The sequence below is a fragment of the Clupea harengus genome, chromosome 23, assembly GCF_900700415.2.
Source record: "Clupea harengus chromosome 23, Ch_v2.0.2, whole genome shotgun sequence".
NCBI classification, from domain to species: domain Eukaryota; kingdom Metazoa; phylum Chordata; class Actinopteri; order Clupeiformes; family Clupeidae; genus Clupea; species Clupea harengus.
Window position 1 is genome coordinate 9,643,123 of NC_045174.1, and position 23,341 is coordinate 9,666,463.

The 23,341-nt window shown below is 40.9% G+C and overlaps 3 protein-coding genes across 4 annotated transcripts in view; 2 read left to right on the forward strand and 1 right to left on the reverse strand.

The window, feature by feature from the left end:
• Positions 1-5,080: 5,080 nt before the first annotated feature.
• On the reverse strand, positions 5,081-12,459 carry snx11 (sorting nexin 11). The gene is made up of 7 exons (XM_012814546.3): positions 12,073-12,459; positions 10,968-11,007; positions 10,362-10,448; positions 9,175-9,275; positions 8,889-8,987; positions 8,325-8,549; positions 5,081-8,171 (listed from the first exon to the last, which is right to left on the reverse strand). Exons 2-7 carry the CDS (start codon positions 10,989-10,991, stop codon positions 6,887-6,889), a joined length of 1,821 nt encoding a protein of 606 aa, XP_012670000.2. The 5' UTR covers positions 10,992-11,007; positions 12,073-12,459; the 3' UTR covers positions 5,081-6,886.
• Positions 12,460-12,942: 483 nt separating this feature from the next.
• Positions 12,943-17,790, forward strand: si:dkey-220f10.4 (tubby protein homolog). Of its 2 annotated transcripts, none has more exons than XM_031561126.2 (12): positions 12,943-13,209; positions 13,679-13,835; positions 14,176-14,418; positions 14,543-14,665; positions 14,804-14,941; positions 15,095-15,258; positions 15,517-15,675; positions 15,769-15,881; positions 16,004-16,118; positions 16,281-16,379; positions 16,648-16,819; positions 17,212-17,790. In XM_031561126.2, the coding sequence occupies exons 1-12, from the start codon at positions 13,168-13,170 to the stop codon at positions 17,343-17,345; spliced, it is 1,659 nt and encodes a 552-aa protein (XP_031416986.1). In that variant the 5' UTR covers positions 12,943-13,167; the 3' UTR covers positions 17,346-17,790. The 2 variants fall into 2 exon arrangements, with proteins under 2 accessions (XP_031416986.1, XP_031416987.1); XM_031561127.2 differs by having other exon boundaries at positions 13,684-13,835.
• A 106-nt stretch (positions 17,791-17,896) lies between these two features.
• stx4 (syntaxin 4) overlaps positions 17,897-23,341 on the forward strand; it is a 6,763-nt gene continuing 1,318 nt past the window's right edge. The window contains exons 1-9 of the mRNA XM_031561541.1: positions 17,897-18,330; positions 18,932-19,033; positions 19,377-19,476; positions 19,817-19,891; positions 21,734-21,804; positions 21,971-22,079; positions 22,247-22,320; positions 22,666-22,803; positions 23,198-23,337. Of these exons, the coding sequence (XP_031417401.1) occupies positions 18,301-18,330; positions 18,932-19,033; positions 19,377-19,476; positions 19,817-19,891; positions 21,734-21,804; positions 21,971-22,079; positions 22,247-22,320; positions 22,666-22,803; positions 23,198-23,337 (839 nt within the window). The 5' untranslated portion in view covers positions 17,897-18,300. The remainder of the gene's footprint in view (positions 18,331-18,931; positions 19,034-19,376; positions 19,477-19,816; positions 19,892-21,733; positions 21,805-21,970; positions 22,080-22,246; positions 22,321-22,665; positions 22,804-23,197; positions 23,338-23,341) is intronic.

Consider the following 23,341-nt stretch of genomic DNA (forward strand, 5'->3'; position numbering starts at 1 on the left):
TTCAGTATACATGTAATGCTGTGAGTGAGTCTCCGAAATTTCAGTTCTTTTTCAAATTTGTGATGTAGCAGAGTTATACTGAAACCATAAACTGAACCTTGAACACGAAAGAGCTAATTAATGGAACAATGGCTTTAGGGGAGATGGGTTGTTGTGAGGGAAGTGTGTGAACTGAAGTTCTCCCTGTGACGAAATACATGATGGCCTGTGGAGGGTGAAGGGTGATGTGGGGATAAGAAGGACATCTGGTCTTATGAAACTAATCAATCATGATGTTTTCCCATGACTGGATCACTGAATATTCCCGCAGAGTTGCCAAGCCTAAAGAGGCTCTAAGGAACTTAGAGCTGAGAACACTGCTCTCTAGCAGTAGAGGTGACTGTGCATTGATTCCTTCACACACTTTAACTATACAGAAATGACTGTAGCCATCGTCACTGACTTTTCCCCCCTAATATTTCTTTTTAGAGACATTTTGAAACTCTGAGGTCAAGACTCCATATTCTAATAATTGAATACGGTAATGATTCGTGGCAGGTGGTGCTTGCGTAAGGGGTTTATGGTGTCATATCATACTCTCACCACGTGGCCAAACCCTGCTAAATGACGTGGCTTAAAAACTGTGCCACTGCTTGTTTGTAAAGATTCATGTAGGTAAATATGAAAACTGCATTTGGGGGCTTTTCCTAAAACAATTTTGAATGTTTGCTTTTTATTTACCTCGTGGGTAGCTCTTTACTGACATGAGCAAAACAGGTTATATCTATAACAAGGATTCTAACTGACGTTTGTGGAGTATTGGAAGATGGACACTCGTCGTAGCGGCACCAGTTCAAATAAAAAAGCCCAGCTTAGCCCATCTGCAATACAAGTTCCTCTTGCCATCACTCCAGTATCCTTCCTTAGACTGCGGTAAATGAATCAACTACATCCAACATATGCACTTTGCCACAAGGGGGAAGAAACAATGCCAAATAAACTAGTCCCTAATGTGGTACTTGCTAGCTGACTATACATTCTGAAAATAACTGCTGTGAGAAAGAGGTCTTTGAGTCTCTGTGATAAACAACCAAGAAGCCCAACTTAGTTTTTAAAGTATAAATCTGGAGACCGGGAAACCTTCCGAGTGATGTGCATCTCTGTTTTGTCATTGTTTTTTGTTTGTTCCATACTGAGGATTCTTTGTGTTAGCTGCTCCACCTAGAGGCATGTCCATGTGAATGCTTATCTAAGTTGATGCATTTACATTAAATGTAAATGTAAATGTAAGTCATTTAGCAGACGCTTTTGTCCAAAGCGACGTACAAGGGAGAGAATATTCAAGCTACGAGCAATAGAACCTGGTGTAACAATAAATAAATACTACTTTACATAAGAAATATAACAAAATGAAATAAAAAAGAAAGAAAGAAGTGCAGAAATGTAACTGCTGTAATTGCAAGTTACGCACTAGTCGAAGTGCCAGTTAGGACGGGAAGTGCTCTCTGAAGAGTTGGGTCTTCAAAAGCTTCTTAAAAGGTAGAGAGGGACGCCCCTGCTCTGGTAGTGCTGGGTAGTTCATTCCACCAACGTGGAACTACAAATGAGAATAGTCTGGACTGCCGTACTTGCACAGACGGCAGTGCCAAACGACGCTCACTAGAAGAGCGCAGCATCCTGGGTGTAACATTTGCCCTTACAAGAGCATTTAGGTAGGTGGGAGCAGAACCATCAAGCACTCTGTAGGCAAGCATAAGTGACTTGAACTTAATGCGAGCAGCTACAGGCAGCCAGTGGAGGTCAATAAGAAGCGGGGTGACGTGTGCCCTCTTTGGTTGGTTGAACACCAGACGCGCCGCCGCGTTCTGGATCATTTGCAGGGGCGGACTGGCCATCGGGGATACCGGGGGAATCCCCGGTGGGCCGACGGGGTTGGGATGGTCCAAAATACCGGCCCACTCCGCTCACCAAACGGCCCTTTCCTCTAACATCGCCGGCACCTACGTTATTCTATGCTACACAGAACACATATTATTGACTCTATTTCCAAAAGCTCCTTGATATCACTGACTGATTTTTATACTACTCCTTGCGATCTGCATTCACACTCATGGTGCCAATTTTTTGAAACTATTCTATGTCTTCTTTACTCATCTAATGTCTTCCGTAAGTCTAACTTAGTTTTAGGTGTTATTAAATGTCAATCGCTCTAGCCTACTCAACACTTGCATCACTCGCTCTCAGACACCCCTACACACACACACAATCACACACCCAGCATGCAACACTACTGATAGCACTGATGTTCACACCCCATCGTATGTTCTGTACTGTTAATTTCTACAGTATAGTGGGCGGCTTGTCCATAAGGGCGATTGGGGCGATGCACTGCCTACGGGAAAAGGAGTTTTTTTTTCTGTCAGATTCTACCACTAGACCGTCTGATCCGCCTCTGCATATCATTGTCGAATCAGCCAACAGTCACTCAGGCAACAGTCAGGCAAACGTGGTGCTTGAAATGACCCCGCCTCCTTTTTGGGCAAAATGGAAATCGCCCCAGATCTCTCTCATTGACTCTCTTGTTAAATCCATTTTTAACATTCAGTGCAACAACTCCATTCGTTCTTTGAAAGTCGGCGTACTAATGAAGATAAATTGACAACAAAACATTTAGGACTTCCTAGACCAAATGTATCCATTCAACAGTTTTCTACAAGGGGGGGGATCGTACATCCAAGAATTGGAACGTAAGAAAATCGTGGCTAGCAGGCTGTGAAGTGGCTAACGCGGTCTATATACCACTGTCACTTGTCATCTAGTGGACAAAAAGGTATTACTGTATGAGTTAATCAGCTAACAACAAATTGATACAATTGTCTTGCTTAATATAACTACTGAATGGGTCGCCTTAATCATTATCAAAAATATGCCCCCCCTGAGAATTTTTTCCAGGAGCCGACACTGGTTCCTACTAATTCTACCCTCTGATTCCAGTTTCTTTATTGTGTGGTCTTTCTCTGCTGACATTCATTCCTTAAGGCTCTGTAGTTATACATATAACCATCTGATACTAGCCCAGAGTTAAGCATATTCATCTAGAAAACTATACCTACCTTGGAGTGTTACAATTGCCAGTATCATTTTATTCCATGTGTCCATCCAGTCAAATTGGTGGATCCAAATGTTATTAAACAAAACATATATGATGTAATTTCTTTGTAATCATCCAAAATAATGTTAAGTGTGTGGGTAATTTTCAAAATAGGTGACCGACTGGTCGATACGTGCGATGCATTGAGTGGGCAACGCGCCGTGTATTGAGTGGGCCGGTCTGACAGTAACTCCCGGGCCACTTTTTCCACCCAGTCCGCCCCTGATCATTTGTAGTGGTTTCACCACGCAAGCCGGCAGGCCCGTTAGGAGGGCGTTGCAGTAATCAAGGCGGGAATTCACCAAGGTTTGCACCAGCAGCTGGGTGGCATACTGGGTTAGGTACGGCCTGATTTTGCGGATGTTGAATAGCGCAAAGCGGCAGGACCTAGAGACAGAGGCAATGTGGTCCGTGAAAGTCAGTTGGTCATCAATAATGACCCCGAGGTTTCTTGCTGTTTTGGATGGAACAAGAGACAAGGAGTCAATATTGATGCTGATGTTGTGGTGGATGGCCTGCTTGGCTGGAAAGACCATCAGTTCCGTTTTGGCCAGGTTCAGCTGAAGGTGGTGGTTTTTCATCCATGTGGATATATCAGCAAGACAGTCCGAGATCCGCGCCGAGACAGTGGTGTCCTCAGGAGGGAAAGATAGAAACAGTTGAGTATCATCGGCATAGCAATGATAGGAAAAACCATGCGAGCGGATGATAGGGCCCAGCGACGTGGTGTAAATGGCAAAGAGAAGTGGTCCCATCACCGAGCCTTGGGGCACCCCTGTGGTAAGGTGGTGAGGTACAGACAGCTGACCTTGCCATGACACCTTGAACGAGCGCCCAGTGAGGTACGATTCAAACCAGGAGTGCGCCTTGCCAGAAATGCCCATACTTGACAGTATGGACAGAAGGATGCGGTGGTTGACTGTATCAAACGCAGCTGATAAATCAAGCAGGACGAGAGCTGAGGATTGAGCTGCTGCTCTAGCTGTTTTCAAGGCCTCTGTCACAGACAACAGGGCTGTTTCGGTGGAGTGACCACTTTTGAATCCAGACTGGTTTGGATCGAGGAGATTGTTCCTTGATAGGAACTCTGTGACCTGTTTGGAAGCTGCCCTCTCAATGGTTTTTGATAGGAGCGTGAGAAGTGAGACCGGTCGATAGTTTTCCACCTGAGTGGGATCGAGAGACGGCTTCTTCAGCAGCGGTGTTACCCGAGCCACTTTAAATGAAGAAGGGAATCTTCCAGAATTAAATGAAGCATTAATCACCTGTGTTATTGCCGGTAAGACGGCAGGCGATATGGCTTGAAGGATATTGGATGGGATGGGGTCCAGCGGGCAAGTAGTTGGACGGCTACCTGTTAGGATTTTGGAGACCTCACTCTCGCTGAGAGGGGTGAGAGAAGGAAATGATGAGCCATTGACGGTTGCGCCCTTAGGGGGGGGGAGACAGTTGGTCGAACTGTTTCCCGATGGCTGCCACTTTCTCTGTGAAAAAGGAAGCAAAGTTATCAGCAGTGAGGTTAGTAGCTGGGGGAGGAGGAGGAGGGTAGAGCAGAGTTTTGAAGGTGGAGAATAGTCTCCGAGCGTCAGTTGCACCGTTGATCTTGTCGTTGAAAAAAGTCTTCTTAGCAGCAGTGATGCTGGATGAGAAGGAGGCCAGCAGTGTCTGGTAGCTTGCAAGATCGTCCAGTGCTGCAGATTTGTGCCACTTTCTCTCAGCCGCTCTGAGATTGGAGCGCTGCGTTCGGAGGGTATCACTCATTTACAACCTTATGCTCATACAGTAGTCAGTAAATCAGTAATCAGTAATGACCTAAATCATTTGTGAATTTAATTCTTCATGTACAAAGTTGTAAACAATACAATAATTATTTTATCACATAAGTCTTCAAGTAAAATGTTGCCGTCAGACATAATGTGGCAAATTGAGGGTCAAAGGATGCATACCTTCTTTCACAATCCATAAGAACTTTTTATTTATCAAGACAAGACATACTTTACATGAAAATGGCAAAAACAAAGTTCCCTTGTACAAACCAATTACAGATTGGCATGTTTGGCCCTTACAAATCCTTGTTCATTAGAAGCAATGACAGTGAAAAACAGACATCATAAATGACAATTTAAATATAAACTAAAAGCATTTAAAATAGAGTAATAACTCTTAGTTTTGAATAATCACATAAAAAATGACCAGTGACAAAAAAAATTCAATTGAAACTAAATAAATCTTTACAAAAATAACATGTTACTGTTAAAATAATTGAGATTGCATGAAGAGGGGAAGGGATTTCACTGCCAGATGCCAATGAAATGGAATGTGGCGGCCAACTGACACTTAATCCTCCTCTAAATAGTGTTGGCATCACAAAACAACCACAGCTGAGTCTGAGGAGAAAATATATAGGCCTTACCCAGACATACTCTTAGGCACCTGCCTATTACTGAGGTTAAAGGAATAGTTCATAAAAAAATCTAATTACAACAATTTTCTCACACACCTTAGATGCACACGATCAGAAAACACATATTTGGTGTCAGAGCTTTGCGCCTTCAGTTGTGCGCTAGCTAACACACTTGGCAAAACAAAAAGCTCAGTGGTTAGCAGAGCGTTAACCACTGAGCATAATGTTGAGTTATAGATTCTGAAACTGCTTAACAGACTGTTAACTGCAAGAAATGTGCAAAAAAATGGTCTGACGTAGTGCCAAGTGAAGAAAATAAAGCATAATATCAGCTTGCATATTGCATTATGTGTTGCTAACCAGTCTTGTACTACCAGTGCAAAATTAAAATCCAAAATTGGATACCAAACATGTCTACATTTAAAGAAGGTGAACATTTTCAAACGAGCTAAAAGTGCATACTTGAAACTAATCCTTTATAGGGGATGTAATCCACCATGTTCATTTGAAGGAATTTCAAGGGGAAGCATACTGGAAGTGGAACGCTCATATGACTAGGTCCCTTACCTGAAATTATCCAGTTTTTTTTTTCTTCACTAAAACCATTACAAGTCCTCAGAAGCATGATGCAATATCCTCAGAGCCATAGTGTAGCATACCAACACCTGAACCATGCGACACATCAATACTGACTTGCATTCCACATGTCATTGACCGTGTCTTATCCTGAGAACCCACAGACAGTATGCGTCACATAACTCTAATTTGCATGGCTGGTGCTTCCATGGTGGTGCATGCTGCTAAAGAGATGAAGCTAGTAGGAGAAGATGCAAGCTTTGTTCATATGCTCCTCATTTAGTTTTTTCAGCAGTTATGCACATTACACATACGTAACTGCCAGGCATATCACGTATAACATGACCTTCTATGAAATATTTTAAGCTCAACCTTCATAGCCAGTGTATTACATCTTTCATATGAAGTGTGATCAGTGCTTTTCCCTTAAACTGCCAAGCCACTGTCAATTTCAAATATTGAAAGGCTGCAAACAAAAATAGAATTCACTCTCAGACACCCAGTCCGCAAACAGAGCTGTGACAACACAGTGCAGCAAGAGTGTGATGGGTGCATCTCCTGAAGGGTCATATTTACCACAATGTCTGTCTATGTTCAAAGGTGTAGGACCTTGTAAAGTAAAAAAAAAAAAAAAAAAACACAAAATGGCTCAATTTAGTGATGCAGTGAGTATGGGCCAGGCAATCAGCCCCTGAGACTCCTTAAAGAGTGACCTTCCATACCACAGTGTTCTGGTTAATGTGAATGCTGACTAACATCCCTTAGAATAGCATGACTCACGGCGTGGCCTCCATGTGGTTGATTAGATTGACTTCCTGCTCTTGAGTGGCAATTCCATGGGGTTCCTCTTCAACGTCCTTCAACACAGTGAGATCAGTGTAAAGGCGTCCAGTCTGATCATGGCAGGTTTGACCTTTGAGGTCACGGCCCTCAAGGGGCGCTTCCTCATTTGTACGGTCCTCAGCGCTGTCTGACACTAGGGACTCAATCACGTCGGTGCTGATGGTTTTGCCTACCTCCTGACATGGCTGAAGAATGAGGCCACAGTCGGGGGCTTCCTCTGTGGAATCTTCAATGGCACTCGTCACTGAGCCGTCACTGTGGTGTCCGTTGGACATCAACCCGTTGGTCTCACCGCTCTCCTCTTCATGGTGGTCCAGACTTTGGAGGTGGACACTCTGCAGAATCTCGTCAGTAGTGTCCTCCTCTTCAGCCTTTTCCATACCCATGCTGCCATCTAGATCGGTCTGTACAGGGCTTTGCTTCTCGAGAGGGCTTACCTCTACTTCATCCTCATCATTTTGGCCTTCGTCTTCAGTGTGTTCCTCCACTGGTCCATTCTTCACTGCGCTCTTTTCACTATTGTCTTGTGAGCTCTCCTCTTCACTGACGCCACTGTCACGGCTTGGCTCTGCCAGGCTCGGTGGCCACACAGGTGACTCTAAAACAAAACTGTCATTTTCAGAAGCGCTATTTAAACAGCTGTCTTCCTTTTGGAAGAGTTCTACATTCATTGTGTCTCCACTGGTCACTTCCAATGTCACTGTCTCCATCTCCTTTTGTTCTTCCAAGGCACTTCCCTGACAGTCAACCCTTCCCTCAACAGTCTCCTCAAGGATGGCTTCCAAGGTGTCCTCTTGATGTTGATCTGTTACAGTCTCCTCAACAAGCCTAACCTCTGTCAAAAGTCTCTCCTCTGGGTCAACAGCTTCCAGAGCTGTGTCCTCAACACCTCCATTACCCTGCGGTGTTCCATCAGTGGCTTCCCCCTCTTTGATAGCATCTTCCTGGTCAACAATTCCCAAATCAGCACCTGGGGGATGAACCTCCACTAAGGCTTCCATGTGACTGTCACCCGCAGGGGCTCTGTCCACATGACTCTCCCCCTCGTGGGCCGTCTCACTCTGAGTGTCAGCTGTTAGTTCCACAAAGTTCACATTATGGACATCCACAGTCACAGAATCAGCCACGGCAGCAGCAGCAGCAGCAGCAGCAGCTTCCTGGCTGGTTGGGAGAGTAGGAGGTGCCCCACACTGAGAAGATGGCATGTGGGGAGAAGGGCTGCAACAGGAAAGCGACAGAAGTGACTTTCGCTGATTTTTATAAGAAGACTGTATATTTCTGCAGACACACATACAGACAAACTAGTGGGTAAGACAGCTAATTAATCAACACAATAGATCAGATAAGGACTACTCAGAGTTAAATTCGTACCTCTCCATGGATTCATAAGGAACAGGAGATGGGCATTGCTCCTGTGTCTCGCTGTCCTCTTCCTGGACCCAGCCCTGATTGGAGGAAGCGTAGGTGAGGATGGCGTCTGTGACCGTGTAGGGGGTGAGGCCCTGCACACAGTCCAGGATATGGCCAACAGGCAGCTGGGTCTGAAGGAAGAGGTGGAGCTGGCTGTCCGACAGGCAGACTGTCATATGCAAAACCCTTCAAGAAGAGACAGTGGGTTTGTTAGTCCATAACTATGTAATTTTTTTTACATTTTATATGAAGCTGTTGAATTATCTGCTTACAGTGTAATATGTTCTTAATCATGCCCATGCAATTATTTCTCAACTACCGTACTAATCATTTCACAGAAAAGCACATCAATTGAAAAGATTTTGTATGTTAATGCCTAGGGATTTATGATAACAATCAATCAATATCAATCAATGTAACTGATATTATCTATTCCATTTGCTTTATCTATTCCAATTGCTTTTTTAAACAGCACTTAAAGCGACTCCCTATTATCTCTTATGATCAGATGACTAAGGAACTTACTTGTCCAGGAAGCACTGGAGCCCCTTCCTTCTCTTCTCAATGAAATCCTCATTATTGAACGAAAAGAAGAAAGACTTGCTTGGCAGTTCCGGGACAGGCCTGTCAAGCAAACAAAGAAATCAAAGTTCACTTTTCAGCCACTGTGTCTGCTATTGCAAAACCATAAAACGAGATTCATGATTTTGGAGGTTTTCCCACATAGGCAACACTGAGTTGCGTGCAATGCTAGGTTAATACGGTTACAAATGCTTGGGAGTATTTCTGTGACTGTTCTCTCTGTGCTTACACCAGGCCAGAATTCTTCTGCAACTTATTTCTCAGCCACACAAACTCGCTGTAGCGCCGACGCACACAGGAGGTCTTAGCGGTGAAGGCCTTGCTGTTGGTCTGGAGGGGCAGAGAGAAGTAATCCCGTTTATTACAAATCAAAAGTCAACCAACCACACATGACCCAACAGGTAACCATGATGAAAACGACCTGATTACCTGGATTATATTTTAATTCTCCTTCAGTTGACTGCCTTCCAACTTTGGAACAGCAGTTGGGAATAATTATTTTATTTATGAATTCACATGTGTGATTTGTGCGTGACAATCTTTCCAGATACACTTCAGGGATGCAGATGCATTTAACCATCTCTGACTACTGGTAATGGATTTCAAACAAGCATACACAGTTAAGGATTGGAAACCAATGACAACAGCACTGACCTGCACTGTCCAGTGACAAACAAAGCAAACAGACTGGTTTTGGATCTCGAACAGAACATTGAACTAGAATACTAGAACAATAAAACTGGCTTTGAAACTAGGACAGAACACTGAACAAGAACAGTGCTTATTGATTTAGTCAGCCACATATTCACAATGATCATATCAACATGGACAGTGGTAGCAGTCAAACAGCTTGACAAACAGCAAGTTTAAACTGTACAATAAACATATTGCTGTGGGTCATGTGATCACTGAGTGTTAGGGGCAGCCCATTCTATGAGCAGTGAGTCATGGCCTTGGTTGTTTGAATTCCCCTGATACGTTTCACTATAAAACCTAAAATCTGTTTGTTTGCTAAACAAAACCTAACCTGCTTCCGCCTACCTATTGCTCCCTTCTCAGTTTTCGGAAGAATTATATTACATTCCCGTAATCAATGAGTCTGGTCTTACAAGGCTAAATAAATCACAACACAGTGTAGTCATAGATCCATGAATACCACTATAAATACATTTCTTGGTGACATGATCTTGCCAATTTTCCAAAGGACATTTTCACAATGAAAACAAATCAATAAAAACTACCTCAAAGCCACCCCATTCCTACATCAACACGGAGCACAGAACAACATAAGTAAAGCCTCACACTACAGTCCTTAAACATCAAACAACTAGGGCATAGTACATGACCTAATGTGTATGTTTTACATGCTAATGCTCACATGGCTAATTTTTTAGTAATCCCTGATAATGCACTCACATGGAGGAATATTTTGAAGTCCACGTAGGAGTTCCATGAACCCTCATTTTGAACGCGAGGGTCTTGAACGCGGACCGCAATAAATTCCTGAAAGGTAAATATGAAGATATTTCAGTTTTTCAACAAAGATACGTGGCCACAAAATACCAAAAATATAAACCTAAAATATACCTCTTATTATGTCAGTGAAAATACCTGGAAAGTATTGACCCACATCTTGTTTGTCTTTCAATCTTAACCTCTAATAACAAAATCTGATTTACTACAATTTACCATCTTTTGTAGTGCAAAAGTTTTCACTGTGGGGATTATAAGTCATCTAGCTCTAAGCTTGTGATTTAACAGTGTATGATCTCATAATCACAGCCTACAATGTAATCAGAAGTCAATTGATCCTGATCTTTGCTAAGCTACATGATAGTGGTGCCTTGACATAAGAAGCTTTTGTGTTCAATCAATGTTTAACAGTTACAGACTAAAAAATAAATGAATAACTCTTGAATGAATACTTTGTCCATATTAAAACGAAGTTCCCATCAGAACAGAGTCTGAATCATAGGAGCCAATATTCTATCTAGATACAATAAAAAGTTTGAACAGTCTTACATCTTGGTCCTGGCTTTTGATCATCCTACTAGAACAGCATCTGTGGAACAAGACAGAGAGAAACATTCACTGTTAATAAACAAGCTCAATAAAAGTTGGGTTTCAGTCATACGACTCAGGTCACGATATTATGTATTGGACAATATTGGCCAATACTCACCACTGACCACAGGTTTTGCCATCATTGGTTGAGCATTGTTTTTAAATGTTGTCAAAGCCATGGTAACCATATGCCCCCTCAGCACACTAGACCAACCTACCTGCATGTTTGTCTTTTAGCCTCACGGTTCCATATAATTAAAAAAGTAAGGAAATGAGCAAAAAAAGCCAGTGATTCTATCTGGCTTTTTTTTCTTGGCTTCAATGCATAGGTCCATGTCTGGCTTCTGTGCCTGGGAAACTGATGACTTCAGATGAAGGAGAGCGGAGCTGCTCAGCAGATTTTTTGACCTTTGACAACAGAAACTGTTCCTTCCTTTGTCACTGTTCGACACACATAACCCACCCCTCCTTCCAGACAATGCAGACATGAGCATATTTTTAGGCCCGCAGGTTTATTCGCTGCTAATGATTAAGCTTATTTCACGTGACGGATGACGAAACAGAGCATATGGATGCCAACCAGCGCTAGCCATGAAAAAAACCCTGTCTATAGCCTTGTTTGACTTGTAGGTATAGGCTAATTGTTTCAAAAAGAGCCTTAGTGTAAGTATAAGCTACTTGTTTCACAAAGAGTCTTGGTGAAAGTGTTTATTTGATACGAAACGTCAATAGATGCTACTTTAACTCCGTATTGGGGTATAAACGTAAATAATATTTACGGTTTTGGGATTGACTGGTAATTCCTATGTAACGTTAAACTCCAACATCACCAACGCCATCACAACAATGGAACACTGTGTTCTCGAACGGCTTCGCTATTTGATACAATAGTAACTGTCTATTACTGAACTACTAAGCACACAATTAGGGAACCAACTGACACATATATGAGGGCCTCATATTCTCCTTCAGTGTGAGTAGAAAAACAATGTCCAAGAGCGCGATATGTTGAAACAAACATTTGTACTGAACATGTTCAATAAACGCAATGTGTGATACTTACTTTCCTTTTTATTAATGTTCTGGTATATTCCTTTGTTAAGCGCAAAGCTTCAACAACTCGTAATCAGTAGGTCTTGAGGGGGAGATGAAGTCACTGTGAATAATTTTCTTGTCCTGAGGAGGATGAGTCGGCAAACTGACTAGAGCTGATGCCATGTTCCATACGCTCCAGAGTTTACAGTAAATAACAGACTAAGACGTGGCTTCGTAGCGCAATTATGTTACTTCTAAAAAAAAAACAGCAATTTGTTGAAGATTCACTACTACATAAAACATGTTAAACCAGATACCAAATAGCTACGACACTCTTCTTCCTCTTTTCTTTGCTTAGTCAACAATGCTTCGGCACTGGCATGAACGTGTATACTGCCATCTAGTGTGCTGGTTGTGTGGGGTGCTTAAGCAAGCAGAGAGAAATTGTCCTATGTCTGAGACCTAACCCACTCAAGTACTCAGTACACAATCACACTCGTGCACGCACACACACGCGCGTGCGCGCACACACGCACACACACAAACACATGCAGTTAAGACGCCAACATTAACAAAGGTAAACCAATCATTAATTCACCACAACCTAGTAATTGGAAAAAGCCAAATGGAAATGGAGGAATTTACTTCCACAATATAAGAGTCAATGATTGAGTTCATGTTAATTCATAAAAAAACAACAACATTGTAAACATGTGTTAATACTCTCTACATGCAATAAAACTGGCACTCAATTAAACAGAGAGAGGGGGAGAACTTGGCAACTTGTGCATCTGAGGTCACTCTTGGTCAGCCAAGTGTGAGTGCGCCGCGCATGCAGCCTTGGAGGAGTACTCGTGAGTATAAGTACATTATCTCCCCTAATCTTCTTTACCTTCTGTTGTGCGCAGGTGGGGACCTCAGATGGTGCAGGAGAGAGGTTGAAATGTGCATTTGATTCAACAGCGAGCGCAAAGTGCATCTCTTAGTTGTCTCTTTAATGGCCAATGTATGTGCCCCAATGCATACAACTCCATTGATTTCCAGTGAACTGCTCTTAGTGGTCTGTTGTGGACTTCAGCTTCAATAGAAAGACATTGTGGTTCACCATTGGTCTTCCACAGAGATGGAGGACCCTGATCTCCGTCAGCAAAAGCTGGACAATCAGGTAAGTGATACATTTTTCAACATGTATTGACTGAAATTCAATAGCTATGTGAAAATGGTGCTGTTTATTGACTAGATGAAAACTATCATGATGTGATATGATAGCTTGTTTACATGAACCACTAGTCAATGTGTAATGACTTGTATCTTATATGAATGTAATATCATTGAACCCTTGGAAGTGCAGGCTGACAGTCAAGTTGCAGCATAGTGAACCTAAATCTGACATGTATTATTCCTCCATCTGAGATTCATACTATACCATTCCATTGTGTCCAACTTAAATGGTTTGACCAGTTTAGCCTTTATATTCCCTTTTATGGCAGATTCCTGGAATTTGGATGTTGTTTATTTGAGCATTTTGGTTTGACTAGTTTAGCATTTATATTTCCTTTTATGGCAGATTCCTGGAATTTGGATGTTGTTTATTTGAGCATTTTCTCATTTTTGCCTGTCACTGTTTCTCTTAGCGAAGCTTGCTGATAAAAAAACAGCAGAAAAAGAGGTCAGACAGCCAGATGGTCACAGCCAATCTTGACACGCGACCCAAGAATCGCCGACAGAAAGCTGGAAGCGATGACACAGCCCTGTTAATTGAGCCATCCCCAAGCAACACATCCTTGAATGGTCAGTGCAAAAACATTGTGGCTATCAATCAACTATATAAACACTGTCCCTCACAAGGGTTCAGTTCAATCTAAATGTTTCCTTCATTTACAATATGGTTCCAGCTACAAAAGACAAAGATGTTGTATACAACCTTATAAGATATGAAAATACATTCATCCCAGTGTTATGAGTGCTTTGGCAAGGACTGCCGCAGGATCTTAGGGGCTGTAGCATTTCACAGACACAACACTAATTTCCCTCCCATTTGCAGTCTGTATTTTTTTCTTCATTTGCCGTTCATCATTGGTAGCCCCTGGCAACAGCGAAACAGTCTAATTGTGTTTTGATTGATTGCCAGACTCTCCAACTGAACAGCCTCTTGATGGTGCGCTCGAAGAGATCAGCCTGGGAGAGCTCAACATTTCTAACCAGGCAAACAGGGCCCTGGCTGAAGATGCCCCGCCAGCTATTCCCATCATCACAAAGACTCTCGACTTGGACACAGAGAGCCCGACAGAGTCCAACTGCATCCTGGGACCAGAGAGCCAAGTAGAGGAGAAGAAAACCAAAAAGAAAGGAGTAAAAAAGGCACAAGGAAAACGTGAGGATAATAATATGCCATCAATAAATAAATGCCACTCATCACACTTCAACAATTAATACAATTATGTATAAAATGTCCACTATTTTTCATCTATATATGCATGATGATGATGATGATACAGTGGATAAAGATGATGCAGAGGGTGGAGAGAAGCAGAAAGAAAAGAAAGAGAAGAAAGGAGCAAAGAAGAAAGACAAGAAAAATGAAAATAAAGTGAAAGCAACGCAGAATGAGGAGGAACAACGTAAGTCAAAAATATTCCAACGACAATTTATAGCATGTATTGTTCTACAATAAACCAGTGATGAGTTCCTTTGAAGACCATTAGTCTTCCATACAAAACTATTAAACTGATTTCTTAATTATAATGTCTCTCCTCTAGCAACGATTCAGATTGATTCAGTAACACAGTTCCAGATTGGCAATGAAACTATGTCTGGATCAGAACCAGAGGATGAGAAGAAAGACTGGTCCAAGAGTCCCGTCCCTCCCACTCCAAAGAAAAAACGAGTGATAAAACGTAAGTTACACAGGGTGCTTTAATTCAAACAGGAAACAACATGCTTGGCATCATATCGCGGTCCACTACTAATCTATTTCTTTGTACCATATGACCCATATGATCTTACTAGTTTGACATTGCTTACATGCTGCTTTTGCCACTGTCCCACAGCACGATGTCAGTTGAGCGACAATGAAGAAGACGAGGAGTTGGAGCTTGTGACATCCGCCAAAGAGTCCAAAAAGAAGGAGAAGAGAGACAAGATCAACAACAGCATCGCTTCTCTCAATTCCAACTACAGGGAGTCATCCTCTGAGGGGGAATCATCTGGGAGAGTAAGCACATAAATGAAAAGAGTTTTTCAACTGTTTAGCTGAGTTTGATGTGAATAGATGAATGGGTCAGGAAACTTTCAGACAGTCTGGCTATTATTTTGCCTTGGCATTGTTTTGCATGGAGGTTGGAAATGGTGTGATCATTTGGCTGCATGGAAATTCTAAAAAGAAGACTAGCACAAAAATGTATATTTCATATTGTTCCACTTAACCCTAAAATATTTGTATATCTGTACACTTTACCTGTTCTTCTGCCAGGGATCCTCACTTTCTGTTGAAGATTTGGAGCAGTTTGCACTGCGACCCGCACCAAGGGACGTGACCATTCAGTGCAGAATCACCAGAGATCGGAGAGGGATGGAGAAGGGCATCTATCCCACCTACTACCTGCACATGGAGAAGGAGGATGGCAAAAGGGTGAGGAGAGGAGAGACATTCAATAATAATATGGAAGTGTCAAAATAATATAACATGTTTTGATACATTTTGTTCTACTTTATTGTTGTTTAGGTGTTCCTGATGGCTGGGAGGAAGAGGAAGAAGAGCAAAACATCAAACTACCTCATCTCAACTGACCCTACTGACCTGTCCAGAGACAAAGACAGCTACATTGGCAAATTAAGGCAAGTGCCATACTTTAACTACCTCTGTGTCATAAATCCGCCAGTTTTTTTGCTTGTGATTTATTTATTTACTTACTTAATCACTTACCCACTAACTTACATCAATTTTATTCATCCATTAGGTCAAATATCTTGGGCACTCGCTTTACCGTGTATGACAACGGAGTGAATCCAGACAAAAAGCCATTTGTTCAGGAGAGTGAGAAGCTTCGTCAGGAGCTGGTGGCAATATGTTATGTAAGTCCGAATAAGATATTGTATTTCTTATTGTTGTAATTCCAGACCTCCTTTCATCATGATAACTAATTGATACCCACTCAACTCAAACACACATAAAGTCATCTCTATTGATTGCCGTGCTGTTTTATATTGATGACGGTTTGCGACCCCCTCTGACAGGAGAAGAATGTTTTGGGGTTCAAAGGCCCAAGAAAAATGACAGCGATCATCCCAGGGATGAAAGACAATGATGAAAGAGTCTGCATTCAGCCGAAATCTGTAAGTGCTCCTTCTTCCAGTTAAGATCAAGGTTCAACATCAGTGTGTGTGAAAATCACTCATAGTCATAGAGATCAGCAATATTGGTAATTACTACTGCTCCCACTGTAATAACAGCAATCACATAATAAAACCACACCATGATTCATCGACTTTATTTCAGTTTTGCTGTGCCTGAGCTTCTGTGTACTCCTAGTGACTCCCTCAGCAGATCATCTCCTTATCCCTCCCTTGTTCTTTTCTCTCTCCATCTCTGACTGTTTTTCAGGAGCTGGAGACTCTGCTCACCCGCCATGAGAATGGGAACATGGAGAACCTGGTGACCCTCAACAACAAGTCGCCCACCTGGAATGAGCAGACACAGTCCTATGTGCTCAACTTCCATGGAAGGGTCACTCAAGCCTCCGTCAAAAACTTTCAGATTATTCACCCTGACAACGGTGAGGGAGAGAGAGATCTCAAACCTTGTTTAATGTTACTACAACTGTAAAAATCTCTCACCATTCTTCTTAACCCAACCTTGTTTAGTTTATGTAAATGTCTGTAATCATTTGACATAGGCCTACTGCTCCATGAAAATTATTTAATATTTGTTTACATTTGAAATTCTAACAAATCCCTCAGTTTTAAAAACTGAAAACCAAATTGACTAAAAAAAAGTAACAGCCCCCCTGACACTGAATACCATTTTTTATTTACGATGGGATGAAATTAAATAGAATTGCCTGATATCCCTTAAATATTTACCAAGTATCAATGATTCCATTATTTCCAAATATTGTATATAGCCTACACCATGTGACATACGATTTTCTAACCCTTTCACCCACAGTGGACTACATTGTCATGCAGTTTGGGAGAGTGGCTGAAGATGTATTCTCCATGGACTACAGTTTCCCTATGTGTGCATTACAGGCCTTTGCCATCACTCTGTCTTCCTTTGATGGGAAGTTAGCTTGTGAGTGAATGGGCATTGCATAGAGCTAAGAATCTGCTAAATTGTTGGACTAAAGATGGCTTTGAAAGTGTGCCTATTGTGAAAATAGCAAAGGTATGGAGGGCTTGCCATTGTCACTTTTCAATACAATGCTTACTCATGGAGTATTTAATTTCGACAAGAAACTTGAAAAAACTGTCAGTGAATGTTTCGGAAAATACCTCTGTACACCACACTGTATTTAAACATAGTAGGCATTGTAAACAAGCACAGTTGAGCTTTTGCAACTGTCATGAATATTTAAAAGGTTTTTGTAAGACTTTATGTGGCAAATATAAACCACTGACAAGCTCTAACAATCTTATGTAATATTAGCAAGACTTTGTGATATCTTATGATAAAATATCTTTCATGACAGGGTGATACTTCACTCTGTATAAATGGGAGTGCTGAATAAATCTGAGTTGTATTAAATTACTAGAGTTCCGTAATAATTTAGTCAGGATTAATAATGACAAAATGTCTGTACTAGATTAATGACCAATTACTTTACAAATCTATTGTATAACCGTTCCATGCTCCCAAAGTCGCAAAACGCCAGCAAATACCAGCAGACGTTACATTTGTAGTGGTTTTAAGTGAGTGCAGCAGGTGGCAGTGTCCTTTTAAATATAATAAGCTTGGGAGGAAAAGTTGTGGCGACGCTAGAGAGCCAGGAAGACTGTGTCTGTCTGTTACTCACTTGGTTAATTTGAATGGCGTCAGACTATCCATAGCAATTCCAGATCTGTCAACTGCGCAGCGCGTTACATTTTTGCACTCATTCAGATCTAACAAAAAAGGAGTAGAAGTGAATGACCGAATTATTACTCTAGCTTCGTGCATGTCAACAAAGTTGCGCATTTAGTCTGGAATACTCATTTTACAGCCACGTGGCGTACTCATATACTTTAGTATAATTTTCAACATCGATCACGAGTAAGGATGCGAGACCGAACCAAAGAGTTGGGGAATGTAAGTACTAAAAAGTTTACCAGCCGACCAGCTAGCAAGCGCTAATGTTAGCAAACTCTGCTAGCGAGCTAACTTCACTTGCCCTTGTCATTGCTGTGCCACAGTGGTTCACTGTAACATTAATTGATCCTCATTGTTCATAAGACACCTCGCTAAGCGATTTTGTCATTTACTTTTGTTAAGAAATGGCTGTGAAATTGTCTTCATTATAATCACAATGGTTTCCTGAAGTTATACTGGTTGCATGCTACCAACATGAATGGCTTGCTAACGTTAACTTCCTATGGCACAACAACGGAAGGTTGCCAGTACTGTTTTGTAAACATGCTTCAGGTTGGAAGTGTAAAGCTATTGGAACATTTTGGCAAGTGTTTGTCGTGTTTAAAAGCTTTCCTAAATTGGTTATTACATCAAGTTCACTGTTTAATAACAAAAAAGGTGGGTTGCACATCCGCCCTAAGCCGCGAAGTGGCTGTCATTTCCATCCTGGAAGACACCGTTGAACCTCCATACTCAGTTAAAGGGGTCGTGAAGTTTTGGTAGCGATAACCATGCATAGGTGTGTGGTTGCATAGGTGACAACATTCTGTGAAATATCTAGCAAGGTGCTGAGTCCTCAGACGAGGATGAAGAGAGAACTCTTATGATCAAGCCAGGATCTGCTGAGAAAGAAGAAAAAGAGAATGAGGCTTTCTTTAAGAAGGTGAGGTTGGACATTAAACACCTAGAAAAAAAGGAATCCAAAACTGCACAGGACACTCAAACAAACAAAAGTTTGGTGTTGAGTCACTCATAGTCCTTCATGCATGTCAGAAACATTACTCCCTGGGTTTTTACTTTCGATACTCCTGTTGTATGCTAACTGATCTATAATCAGTGTACACAGTACATTTTTTGTTTCACATTTGTACTGTGATTCATCAAGGAGCTAGAAGTTGGAAATATATATGACATTATTGTATAGATGATGAATTAACATTTTGAAGTGGATGCTTCACATTCTATACTTTCTTCTTGACTGTCTGGACTTTTTTCTGCATCTGCAGGTGCAAGAGGTTCGGGAAGGACTTGAGACTCTTAGGAAGAAGGTTTCAGACCTGGAGACCAAACAGAAAACCATTTTGGGAGTGGCATTGCCAGAAGATAGTCAGTAGCCATACTGTAGCGATGTTGTGGGAGTACAGTTATATTAGGCCAGAATACTGACAAATATTGTCAAATATTATCCTTCACATTATTCACGTAGGTCTAGAAGCAATTCAGTTTTTTTTCACAACCAAAGTCACTGACTACTTCTGACTACAGAAGGATGTGGTTGACTTTAGAAAATGTAGATTTTATGCACATAAGGTTGGACATCACTATAGGGCCATTACACTAAATAGAAATGGTAGGATTAAAAGAGAAAATGTATTTCTTTGCATTATGTGTGATTGCTGTTGTATAGCCTATAAAACCTGTCTGGTTTGTGTTTTAATGTTTACAGGTATGAAAAAGGAACTTCAGTTGCTCAGGGATGAAATCAAAACAATAGGTGGTCAAATTCACAAGAAAATCAAGAGTAAGTACTGTGAACAAAACCATATAACTGAATGGTAACTCCTCCACCACATTGGTAAAGATGTAAATGAGTGGATTCTCCTATTTGTTGTGTATGTACACTGCAAAAATGCCCCTCTAGATTTAAGACAAATTATTACATATTTAAGCATAATTTTGCTTAAAACAAGCAAATTTGCCTTGTTAAGATTGCTTAAAATAAGACAGGCTGCACAATTACTCCAAAAGCACAGAATGTCTTGAAATAAGACTAATTCCACTCATTTCAAACCATGTAGTTACCTCAAAATAAGCCTGATGTCACTCAAATCTACTGAACTTCTGAGGCATTAGTACTTGAAATAAGAGACAATTCAAGCACAGAATGTCCTGAAATAAGACTAATTCCACTCATTTCAAACCATGTAGTTACCTCAAAATAAGCCTGATGTCACTCAAATCTAGTGAACTTCTGAGGCATTAGTACTTGAAATAAGAGACAATTCAAGCACAGAATGTCCTGAAATAAGAAGTGACTGTGTTGTCTTGTCCAATTGCTCCATCTGTAATTTAAAGAAAAGGGTTGTTACTCTTTCAGAAAGAAAAAAATCTTCAACTTCAAGTCGAAGCTTCACTCAGGGTGGGGGATCCTTAACCTATAGAGTAGCTAGTTAGCTAAGAGCTAACTGCAGCTACTAGCTATTATATCACCAACATTCACACTAAATTAATCCTCTGAACTTGCTTACTTTTTACAGACAAGACTACTAGGGACACTTTCTGACATTGTATTACCCGGCACTAGTTTAAAACATATGAGAGACGTTAGCTCAGTCGACATTGCTTCAATTGAATTATTGTGCTAGGTTAGCTGTCTTAGCTGACGTCGAGTGTGCTAGCTTTGTTTGCTAACAAGTTAATAACTTCAACCAGAAGTCTTGGTCTTTTACAAACATTTTTGTTTTCAATATTGCTGACGAATTACCAAAGTAGGTAGAGGTTAAATTATGTTAACTTACCTTTAGCGTTTTAAGTCGAAAGGCACAGCTCTTGTACTTGCTTCAGTTCACATCACTGGCATGCAGCTCAAGCGACGTTTGAGATGTGGGTGCGTTCGAGTGAATTCGATCCTGTCACCGAGTTTGAGGAAAACTTGTGGTTTATGACAACATTTCTGACTGAGCATCTTGTGATCAGTGGTAATCCACAAGTATCGCAAGTATATTTGACTGTGTTTTTTTTAAGTGATTTAGGTCACTTTTACTACGTGGTGCAAATTAAGTGGTTGTTAAAACTCATATCTAGTTAAAAAATAACTTGAATTATGACCTTTAATGCAATAAGAAAATAACAAGTGAATTTATGCTTGAAATGAGACGTTTTCAACTTGACACTATTGCTTAAAATAAGACTACCACACTTGAAGTGGATTCTTTTAAGATAAAGTGCTCATATCTAGTGTTAAAGAACTCAAATTAAGTTCAAATGTGCTTATCAAGGCAGCGCAAGTAATACTTGCTTGAAATAGGTAAAAATAACCTTAAGACAACACTAGGTAAGTCCAATTTTGCTAAAAACAAGACCAACTAGATTTTTTCATCTTAATATAAAAATAATAAGCCTAGGTAAGAAAAGCAGTTTTTGCAGTGTAGTATGTAGTTATAGTTATATAGTTGTAGTTACAGTATTTAGCAGACGCTTCTGTCTGACCAAACATTAGAAAAAACATTTCAATTAAAAAAATACAAGAAACAATATCAATATACCGGTAAACAATGTAAATGATCAGTTTAAAGTAAAACTATCTATTATTATTATTATTATTATTAATAAACAGTGAATGAATAATTCATTTGATTGATAGGTCTTGAACCTAAGAAAACTGAAGAAGATGGAAAATATGTCCCCATCAGTACTAGAATGCAGAAGACACAGGTACTTGCCTTTCTTAATTAACAGAATGTTTTTTATTCCAAGATTCTGTAACATTCAATTCAGTAGCTATTTGTTTTACAACGACTCTAAATATGTTTTTCATACATTTACGGTTCATTTAGTCACCTTGTTGTTCCTCCCATGTTTTCTTTTTCACTTCCTCTAGCATGCCATCCTGTCACGCAACTTTGTTGACTTGATGGGTTACTGCAATAATCTTCAGGCTAACTACAGAGACCGGAATGTGGAACGAATAGAAAGACAACTTAAAATCAGTTAGTTTTATTACTGATATTATCCAGTTGTAGAAATCATAACTGAAACAAAGATGGAATGTCATAAAATGTATTTGATTTAAACATTTTTGATGATCTGATCCCTAACTATGCTTTTGTATGTTTCACATTTACTTCCTGATCACATTCCTCCCTTTTTTTTTTAGCCTGTAGTTCGGCAACACAAGAAGAAGTGGAATCTATGATAGAGACCGGACAGACTGATGTTTTCACGCAGAATGTGAGTAATCGCGAGCGAGAAGCTTAACTTGTTCAGATATTGTTTCAACCAGCTACAGTGTAGTTAATATCAGCTTCATAAACATTTTTATGTTTCTGCAATTTCACTCTGTGGACAGGAACACTTTGGTAAGATTTTCCTCAAGTGGCTGTGCCCCACCCTCCTAGACTTCCCAGTGTTCCTCTGATGGCCCAATTTATGTGACATGCTGTGACATTATTACACAATATTATAACACAGAGCTGTGGTGGTATAGTCTGCATAGCCCAGATACCTGCCCGTTAGTCGTCTGCACACTGGTGGCTTCAGTGTGTAAGTCCGATTCACTTTTTGACTTGCCCACAGATTCTGGGTGATGCTACCGCTACCAAGCAGGCGCTAAACGAGATTGAGACGCGGCGAGATGAAATCCTAAAGCTGGAGAAGAGCATCAAGGACCTTAGTGACCTCTTTCAGTATCTCCACATGGAGGTGGAGGCACAGGTGGGCAGCCATTTCCATTCACCTACCCATAGACCCTCCCCTCCAGATGAAAGAATGACCGGATGTGTTTGTGAATGAATGTGAATAACAGGAATTTTAAGTGAATATATATTCCTCTTATGCATTTTTCTGCGGAACAAACATTATTATATCTGGGTACATAAAATGCTCAAAAGAACATAAATGTTCTTAAATGAATAGCAACATGGACAGAGTGACTTGTGCATATTTGTGAAAGAGACAGACTCAAAAACAGTGTGAAAGGTTAAATGGTATACCATCATGAGGAGAGACCATTCCGTTCAGCTTACCTCGCCTAAAACGGGTGATGTCACTGGTGAAAGGAGGAAGGAGAAGCTGAATAGAAATTATCCTGATTGTTTGTGGCCTTCAGGGGGAGATGATTGACAACATCGAGAACAACATTCTCAACTCCACAAACTACGTTGAGAAGGCCGTTACTGACACCGCAAAAGCAGTAGTCTCCAGCAGTAAAGCGCGCAAGGTGAAGTGCTCTCATTTAAAATGGTCATTTGAG